At 38.2% G+C, this 9,732-nt stretch overlaps 1 protein-coding gene across 2 annotated transcripts in view; it reads left to right on the top strand.

Moving 5' to 3' along the window:
* The first annotated feature begins 2,246 nt into the window (after positions 1-2,246).
* Positions 2,247-9,732, top strand: part of ripor2 (RHO family interacting cell polarization regulator 2) — a 67,641-nt gene continuing 60,155 nt past the window's right edge. Inside the window, exon 1 of one of the 2 annotated variants that reach the window (XM_058753570.1) lies at positions 2,247-2,503. In XM_058753570.1, the coding sequence (XP_058609553.1) occupies positions 2,428-2,503 (76 nt within the window). In that variant the 5' untranslated portion in view covers positions 2,247-2,427. Of the gene's footprint in view, positions 2,504-3,140; positions 3,256-9,732 lie in introns of those variants that run through there. The other variant, XM_058753571.1, reaches the window with a different exon arrangement.

Genomic DNA, 9,732 nt, shown 5'->3' with positions numbered 1-9,732 from the left:
TTTTTTTTTAATCTAAGGCAAGGATCACTTTACTATTGATCATACTTATGATCCAGTACATTCGTGCTACACACATGAATGAAATCTCTAATTATGCAACTTGAATATCATGAAGGCAACATCCTGGGGGAACAGCCTAGCAACACATTTAAACACCAGAACAGCCTGACAACCAAGTGTTGGTGACTTTTGAACAGGCCATCACACAGTCTATGTCGGGGCTATTCAATTGGCGGCCCGCCAGTCATCTTCATCCGGCACGAGGAAGAATACACAGGCCTTGAATTGATTTTGCACTACTTAGTTTGTACATAAGGTGGCAACACTGGCCCGGGCCAGCTGAAAAAGAAAAGGAAGAGACGCAATAACTACAATATCAATGGACGGCAACGCTGACAAGCGTGTGTGTGAGGAGGTTATAGATATCCACCACAACTCTAGTTTAAACGGTTTTAAAGACAGTGTTATCGGTCATAACTTCTGATGAGCGCCGACACTGGACGAAGATTATTATCAAAGGAAGTAGTTTGAAAGTCTGCGCGTTCAGCTGTGTGCATATCCTGAGACAAGCGCTTCAACGGACAAAAACACACAATTATGTAAAAATACGTGGTTTTGGCGAGTTACCTCGTAAACACAGTCTTAAATCAGTTATTAAGCCCTAAACGACCGTAAAGGGTCGGGAGAAAATCGGGAATGTGTCAGCATCACGTGCATCAGGATTATTTAAAGAGACAGCACTGCTTTGAACGTGTAACCTGCTGCAGTCTGTGACTGATGTAACGTTAAATCAAAGAATTAAAGAAATTACTCGACTGCTCTGCTTGCTGATTCACTTTTGTAGCTTGAATAAAGATTAATCAATATTGCTTATGCACACAATTTATAGTTTAAGATTTTTTTTTAAGTTCCCTTAAATTGAAAGTTGTTATATTTTTCAAAGCCTATTAAAAGTTGAAAATAATGGCTTTCAATTATACTGTAGTGTTAAATGGCTAAAATTGTGGGAAAAATTGATTTAATAGACACATCAGTAACATTATTGGTATCAATGATACTGGTCTTTATTAATAATAGGCTAGTAAAAAGATATCAACCACATTTAAAATACGGTATTCCATCTTTATGTTGTTTCTATATTAATTTGGAGATTGATTATTTTTATTAATTGACTGACAGACAGCACTAATGTTAACCTTTTATAGATGTTACTGTTGGTAATATTATTTCATTTTACTGCTGAATATGCATTTAAATTTCATGTCTAATTTTATAGAAATGACAGCATAGCCCCTACCCCCTTGGCCCCCTCAAATGAAGCTAATTAAAGAGCCCTGGTCTATGTGTTGGAGAAGACCACTAGAGGGAGACATAGGACTACAACTACTTTATTCCTTCAGCATCGTTTGACGATCATAAATTTTGAATGATTTTTCAAATTGCATTAGATTAGACTGGATTATGATTAAGTGTGTTTTACATGAAAGCCTCTCATGTTTCTGTTTACCATGTTTCACGTACTGCATTCATTAATATACAGTTATTTAAAAATAGTGTCTTTTAATAACCCTAGTATAGGCTTGAAGCAAATCGAGCTCCTCTTTTCTTTTTCTTTTTCTTTTTTTTACTGAAACTCTAGCTAGTTGTGTTTTCTGACACAGTGTAAATCTGTGAAGAACAGTGCAATTTTAGTATTATTTATATAGTCTGCTATGGTATCTATAATTATTTTGAATTAGCCTTTCTTTTAATTTTATATGTTTGTTTGTTTTTTGACATTTTAGTAGCCTACCGCAAATCAAGGAAACATTTATAATTTTATTTTAGTTTTGTAATTTTAATCTAATATTTACATTTCATTCAGCTTTAATTCAATTACTGATAATGATTTTTAATCATTTTAGTTACAGTTAACAATAACAACACTTGAGAGTGAGGGGCTACACCAGATCACACAGACACTAATTAAATGTATTAGCGAAATACACCTTTCAGGTACACAAAGGAGTCAAAGATATAGCGCATGTTCCCTGTCTGGTATCCAATCCCATCTTTTGTCTGAAAACGACTAGAGTCACGTTTCAGTTCTGAGCGTGTGTGTGTAAATGTGTGTGCTCAGATACAGGCCATGGATAGGTGGTGCTCCCTGGATCAAGATGAGTGGCGACTATGTGTCAGAGCGGCAGAGGGAGTTGAGTTCCCCTGACTCATGCATAAAATATACATCTCAGGCAACGCAAACAGACTTGTTGAGACAAGAGATACGCAGCCAGAGAGAGAGGAAAGAGTCCACTTTGAACACTGGACCAAGACCCTCAAAGGGTCCGATGTTTGCTTTGGATATGAGCTCATGTTTGGGGGACAAGAGGAAAAGTTTGGGCTGATGCCGGCCGATGACGTCCTGTGGGCACGATCTGGCGCACAGCCATGGAACTGTCGCGAAAGCTGCAGTGGATCCGCGAACGGCCCTGGAGGGCCCGGGCCCGTCACAGGAAGTTCAACAGTGAGTGTGATATGTTCGTGTGTGTGTGTGTGTGTGTGTGTGTGTGTGTGAAAGAACATGCTGGAAGGGTTCATGAATACATCTTTTCTCAGAGTAAATGGTCTGTTCTTGTATACTTTCAAAAATAAAGATTCTTTATGACATCTATGGTTCCGTGAACAACCTTTAACATCGACGGAGCCTTTCCTTTTCCAAGGTTCTTTAGATTTAGAAATGTTCTTAACACGAAAGTTCACTGAAAGGCTCTTTGTGGAACCAAAATGGTTCTTATATGGCATCACTGTCCTGATGGTATCTATATCATTGGAATGTGTCTGAAACTCCCCCCATATGTGTTTTGTGCGGGTCTGTGTTCACATTTGTGTGTGAAGAAAAGGAGGGAGAGCATGAAGTGAGTGTGAAGGTACACAGTGTCCACAATGACTCGTCTTCTAGTCGCTTTCTGCTCAGAGATAAACACCATGGGTGTCTGGGATCGAGTGTTGGTCACGCTCTGACTCACGCTGGGCTCTGATTGGCTGAAGGCCAGCGCTGCTGATTGGTGATGTGTTCTTCAGATTAATGGCAGACTTGTGTAGCCAGCGGTTCACTCAGATGTGAAATAACAAGGAGTTTAATGTGTCTTAGTTTTAGCTCTACTTCTAACCCATAGTGTTGAGTTACAACACTAGTTAGTGGCCATCCAATCAAAATGTTCCCCTAGCTCACAGATTTCGGACTACAAGGGATCAAGGTGTGGATGCTTAGCCTAAGTAGGTAGTCTCTATTTACTAGATGTCATAACTACACCATTATGCAGCCAGAATATATATATATATATACAGTATGTTCTGCTGTAATTAGACAAAGCTGCTGGTTTTCAAACTTTTTTTATCTTCTGGAATCACAACAATAAGTGTGTGATTCAGAACTGTGTTCATTAAAACTATTACAGGAAAATTAAAAAAAGAGGTCTTAGACCTTGTCATGGCTTGATATATTAATAAACAACCACCCTTTTAATGTCCTTTTTGTATGTTGGGTAACAATATCATTCCTTAATTTAGTCTGTATTGATGGATCTATAAATATCTAATAAAGAACAAGCTTTATTTATAATCATTTAAAGTTTGAAAGAATAGAACACCTTGAGATTATTTTGTATTACATGTTAGGATAGCTTTTGGTGGCTAGCATGGACTAGTTTAAATTTAGTCTGAGGTTCACTGTTTTCTATCCCTAGTCTATAAAATTTTTAAATTTGTGTAATTTGGTGTCTCTGTGTTGTGCTCTTCAGCAGTGTAGTCTGTGTGTGTCTGAGAGAGAGAGAGAGAGAGAGAGAGAGCTGAAGGCATGTGATAACTAAAGATAGCCAAGCACTAGGCAGCACATTGAGTTGACTGACAGAGGGTTTGAAGGGAGCAGTAAATTGATGCAGTTTAGTCTGCCCTTAGGGTCTTATATACACAGCCAAGTACAGAATATGCAAATATGGACAACTTAGAAATGCCTTAATGTGTTTTATTGTGACATTTTAAGCTTAAGGATGATAATTATGGCACAATTGTGTGTCTGGACCTGTGTTACTGTGATTTAACTGCAGGGGACACTCTCCTCTTCCTCTCTGGTTCGTCACATACTGAACCCAACATTCCTGGCTCGAGCACAATCCTGTAAAATTAATCAGATGTTTAATAAATAGGACATGATGCTGATTCACTGGTACTTTTTTGTCTGGCTCTCACCACCCCCATGTCTAAATGAGTACAGCACCAACCGTGTTTGCATTACCGCCAAGGAAAGGAGAGAGAGAAACAGAGATGAAATCCTGTTTTACGTGTGACAGAAAAGATTTAGTTCAGGCTCATCAGCCGAATGCCCCGTGACAACATAGGGAACCCGTGTCCTCAGAATCCCTTTGCATAGCTAATTAACAACAGCCATTTTTTTTTAGCTCTGCAGCTAAGGTGCTAATCATTCCTCTACAAAGCTAAACATACAGTAACAGCTACAGCTGCTGCTGCTCTGGGAATGTTGACCATGTGCCATGAATTCTGCCTCAGTCACTCCCAGATTGGTATTAATTTCCGCCTGTTTTTCATTTGGGGAGCGTCTGATCTGTGCAATGCTATTTATCTCAGATGTGCTACGTAAGAGTTGGCTGCCTATTTCACAGAAGTTGTCTCAGAAAATGGGAGGGTGCATTCAGAATTCTGAATCGGAGTTCTGAAGTGTTATTTAGGCCCTGAACATTCACACAGCATGATAATAGCCTGTGTGAACACAGGTGCTACTAGCTATGCAAGTTATTTACCCTGTGGTGAATCACTATGCCTTGCATTATAGCTAAATTAACCATAAAATGTCTTCTTTTATGGACAGTTATCTTATTAAGGTTTATTACTCTCATGGTGGAGCCGTTTTTGCAGATAGTCTAGCTAAGAAAGTTAGCTTAAGTCCAGATGTTTTCTTTAGGCATTCCAGTAACTTTGTCACCCCTTGAGTCCTGAGGTTTGTTACTGCAAGAGGAGTGCACGATACACCGTATCCTAAACACTTATGCTTCAACTCATATATAATCTGAACATGTAGTTTTCACAAATTCATGTTTTTGTGATAATAACTGTAGGCCTAAACTTTTTAAAATTTGCACTTTGAAACCCTTTTTTCAAAGTATGCATTTTCAGGCCCCCAAAATGTTGCTGCTATGTAATTGTATGGCCAAAACGTTTTCCAGTTTTAGTTTTGTGTTAAGAGCCCCTTTCTGTTTCTATGAAAACTATGACAGTGATTATCTCAGGTATTGATTCTGTGCTTTATTTAACGTTAAAAGGGTCTGAGGTGTCGGTGCTGATAGCCTTGTGGACAGCGCGCGGACACATTGCGCTTCAGGCGTCCTGAGTTTGAATCCCGACTTGAGGACCTTTCCTGAGTCCGCCTCCTTCTCTCTCTCCCACTTCACTTCCTGTCAGCTCTACTCTGTCCTGTTGTAATAAAAATAGGCAAAAATAAAACTTAAAAAAGGGTCTAATATGAGTTTGAATATCATTTTGTGTGACCTTTATATCCATATTGAAAGTAAAATTGGATCATTTACCTTATATCATGAAAATAAACATAAGACTTTAAACTCAATATGAACCAACAAGAGTATTGCATGAAAAGATTGTATCAGTCACACAAATATATATTTTTAAATGGTTTAATATTTGTGAATTAGATTATGTCCTTATCCATTTCATCCATGCGCTCTTTGGGGATCTGGGTTTTGAAGAGAGCACGTATGGTAAAAGTTAGCAAAGATGAGGTAGCAAAGAGAAAATATGCTACTCATTACAGTGTTGTAAGCAGTTTAATTTGTTTTGATAACTTCTGCTATTTTTACTAACTTCAACCACATGTACTTTTTCCAAAACCCAGATCCCCCAAAGACATATCAGCCCAGCTGATGCTGCCAATCCCAATGTGCAAATTGATTCAAAGGCATTCAGACAGCATTTCTGAATGGCTAGGATTCTTTTTGTGGAAACACACTCACAAAAAAAAGAGTTTGTGTAGCATTTGCATTCACATACTTTAGTAGAATATGCTAGAGACATAAAAGGTTTGGTGATATTGAAGTGCTCTGCAAAAACTTTTGACAAGCAGTTTTTGAGAATTGGGTGGAAGCTCACATATCTACTCTGTTCAGTTGCTTTGGTTGAGTCTTAAAATAATTGATTCCACTGTGCGTCTGTATCTCTTTTGTGTCTGAGAAGAGGCTGAAGGCTCGCCGTGGACTGTAGATAAAAAGATAATCTGTGTGAATTGAACCCCACTCCACCCGTATTAAATCTAATTGTTAGGAACGCCCCACCGTTTTTTGAAGGATGAAACACACATACGCATGCACACAGCGCTTTGGGGGGGCTTATTTCATTTCAAAGACTCCTTTCATCTCTGTGTCGAGTGGATCTGGGTAGTCTGGACCATTATTTGTACCAGCAAGACAAAAGGCAGCGGGGAGCGAGGACTCTGTCCTCTCCACATGAGGGGCTTGAAGGTGTCTGAGGGGTGGTGAAGGACCCCAGAGCTCTAGACTGTAACACAGCCTGTGGTGTCTCTGGGGCAAGAGCTGTCTGCTGTCTGACTTTACCTGCAGAGACTTTGAAGAAAATAAAAAATACGATGGAGGAGGAATGGAAAAGGATAATGGATGAAACACCAGCAGAGTATCTGATTATATGGAATCTATTGTTGCTAGAGTTTTGTTGCCTTCAATTTCCTCCAAAGCTCTTGCTGGAGATTTGGATAAAGGTGCAGTATTGATCCACGCTTGAGGCCTTTGTGAGCTGTAAAGCCGTCTGACAAGACACCCCAAGTATCCTCAAAGAGTTGCCTGATTACAGTGATTTATCGGATGTGCTTAACATTGATTTTCACCCTGGTTGACCCCTGAGACGTTTCAAGGTCTTGATCAGGCTTTTAGAAAAGTAAGGCACGCTTGGTGATGACTTCCTCCAGTGTCAATATATAGGCCTATGTTAGTCGTGCAGAGGCAAATGGACAATAAATTAGATAAAACTTTAAAATCTGTCAGCTTTGCTACATACATGTTTCTTAAAATCATATATCATTCAAAGTTTTGGGCTCAGTAATGTTTTTTAATGTTTTTAAAATAGGCCTCTAAAAGTAAACATAAAATCACTTTTATATCTTTTATATATCTATAATATATACTACAACATATTTACATTTGCATCACAGGAATAATTATTAAATAAATAAATCCATTTTATAATTATTCCTGTGATGCAAAGCTGAATTTTAAGCATCATTACTCAATTCTTCAGTGTCACATGATCCTTCAGAAATCATTCTAATATAAAACTTTGGTGCTCAAGAAACATTTCTTATTATTGCCAAAACAGTTGATACATTTTTTTTGACATTAATATCTTTACTGTAATTTTTGATAAATTTTTTGCTGAATAAAAGTATTCATTTATTTAAAAAATGTACTCACACAAAATTTTTGAATGGTAGTTTAAAAACTGTAATAATATAATAAAATAATTAAGTTTTAGTAATTCACAGCATCTACCAGCAGGGGCTGACTGAGCCATGTTAGCCAACAAAACAAAACAAAACAAAACAAAAATGCACTGACACATGCACTTACAATGTAAGTCTATGGGTAACAGAGGTCAACAAGCATTTAACCCTTTTATAAAAAATTACAGTGACAAACTGATTCTTTGCCGTTTTTAAGCTTTCACAATGAACTCATTGCTCTCTCTGATTCTTTTAGCAGTGACATCTGTTTCATCAGAGCGACTGTGACAAATCACTGAAGAAAGTTCGATGCCAAAAATAGTCCTCTTTCTCCTTTGATAACCCGGTTCCCTTCTGAGGAGTCTGTAACAGAGAACGTTATTCTTAGGGTCCTATTTGACACGACTGTCTGTCTACAATCAGACAGATTAGTGCTCTGATCAGAGCCTGAAGAGCATTTCCACCCACAGAAACACTCCAGAGACTGCAGTGTGTCCACCCACTGGAGCCCCTGCCGTGCTTGCATGATAGTGGACAATGTTTCAATAGCTTATCCTTGTAGTAAATCCTTAGCTGCACAAGAATTACATTTTATGTTTTGTTATCTGTTTCTGGCCAGATGGGAGATTCATAGTGTCTGATGGCAATTCAAAAGTGTCCTTAGGAAACACAACCAATCCCTTTTAACCACACACACACACACACACACACACACACACCTATTTCAGGAAGGTCCATTCAAGCAGCCTAGCGTACTGCCACACGGCAGCCGACTGTTTAACACTAGCTCGCCAACAATGACTGTTATTTAATATTGCCATTTGAGAGGCCTGACAATGAGGCACAAGAACCCCCTAGAGAGAAGACGCCTGAACATTAAACATGCCGCAATGAGGTCTGTGGTGTTGCTAAGTGTCATTGTAGTCATATCAATATTCAGAGTATCAGGTTTGAATATTTTAGTCTACACATTGTAAGGTTAGATTGTACTTCAGAGGGTGATTCAGATAAAGCCTGTCACTTTCAGAGAAATCAACATTTTGCAATATGAAGATTGCACTTGTTAACCACAGAACTTTTAGTGTTCATGGAGGAAATGAAGAAAGCTTCCTGTTTCCTTGCACTGTAACGAAGGCATATTTTGGTCATTTTGAGTGCGATGGAAAAGGAAGCACTAAATAATATTATACAACAGTTTGTTACTTGGATTTGATTGGCTGAGCAATGTGCCAACAGCACTATGACATTTCACTGTTTGTGTCTTTTTGTGTATGAACCCCTTTTAGACTGTGACGATGTTTTCACAGTTATTAACGTAGTAAATATTTTCATTTTTAGAATTTTAGAATGTTATGCTTAAATTTCAGAAAACTGGTTAATGCTGCTGAGTGTGTATTGTATTAGTGTTTCTAATACAATGGTTGTCAGAGTGATGACAAATTTGACATCTTTCTCTCTTTTGACCAATGTAATCAATCTCTCGATCTTTTGGAAAGTCATAGAAATGCTATTGTGGATTTTTTCTATTTACTATTGGAATACACGAGAACACACACACAAAAAAAAAACACACATAGTAATTTCACTACTGTAAAAGTTTACCCAACTAAAGTGTCAATTAGCTGTGGGCAGGGCTCGAATTGAGGGGGGATGTGGGGGGATGGCATCCCCCTGGTCGAAAAAAAAATGACAAAAAGCATCCCCTCTGTAAAACCGCCATCTCCCCTTACCATCCCCTTTGGATTATTAATTTTGTGTATTAATTAAAATTTATCATGCACATGAAATTTTAAAATTCTCTACTTATGATCATTTACAAACTAAATAACAGCGATTGGCCAATCAGAACTTTGTACTGTAACAAGCTGCGCACAAGCGAAAGCAATTTCATCATTTTTCTTGCAAAATGGTTCAAACGCAACTTTTGAAGTTCTTTAAAAAGAAGACAACAGAAGGTATGATTTTTCCTTGATTAGAATTTAAAGACATTCAATGTAGGGGAGAGTGGGGTGATTTGTGCCAGGGGGGAAGTAGTTCCACCCCTTGTTTCTGGAAAACTATAGAAGAAATTGGTCATGTGACCACATAATTTTGAAAAGCCATCCAGTTTACTCATCCTCCAAAGAAGGGAGACACATGGCATGAGAGATAAGCACATTTTAGCTCAAAAAACTGTTGATTGTAGTGTCTGAACAATTATAGACAAGTTTGAAAAC

Source organism: Onychostoma macrolepis, chromosome 19 (assembly GCF_012432095.1).
Source record: "Onychostoma macrolepis isolate SWU-2019 chromosome 19, ASM1243209v1, whole genome shotgun sequence".
NCBI lineage: Eukaryota > Metazoa > Chordata > Actinopteri > Cypriniformes > Cyprinidae > Onychostoma > Onychostoma macrolepis.
Note: the sequence above shows the minus strand (reverse complement) of the source record. Positions and strands in the feature narration are given on the sequence as shown.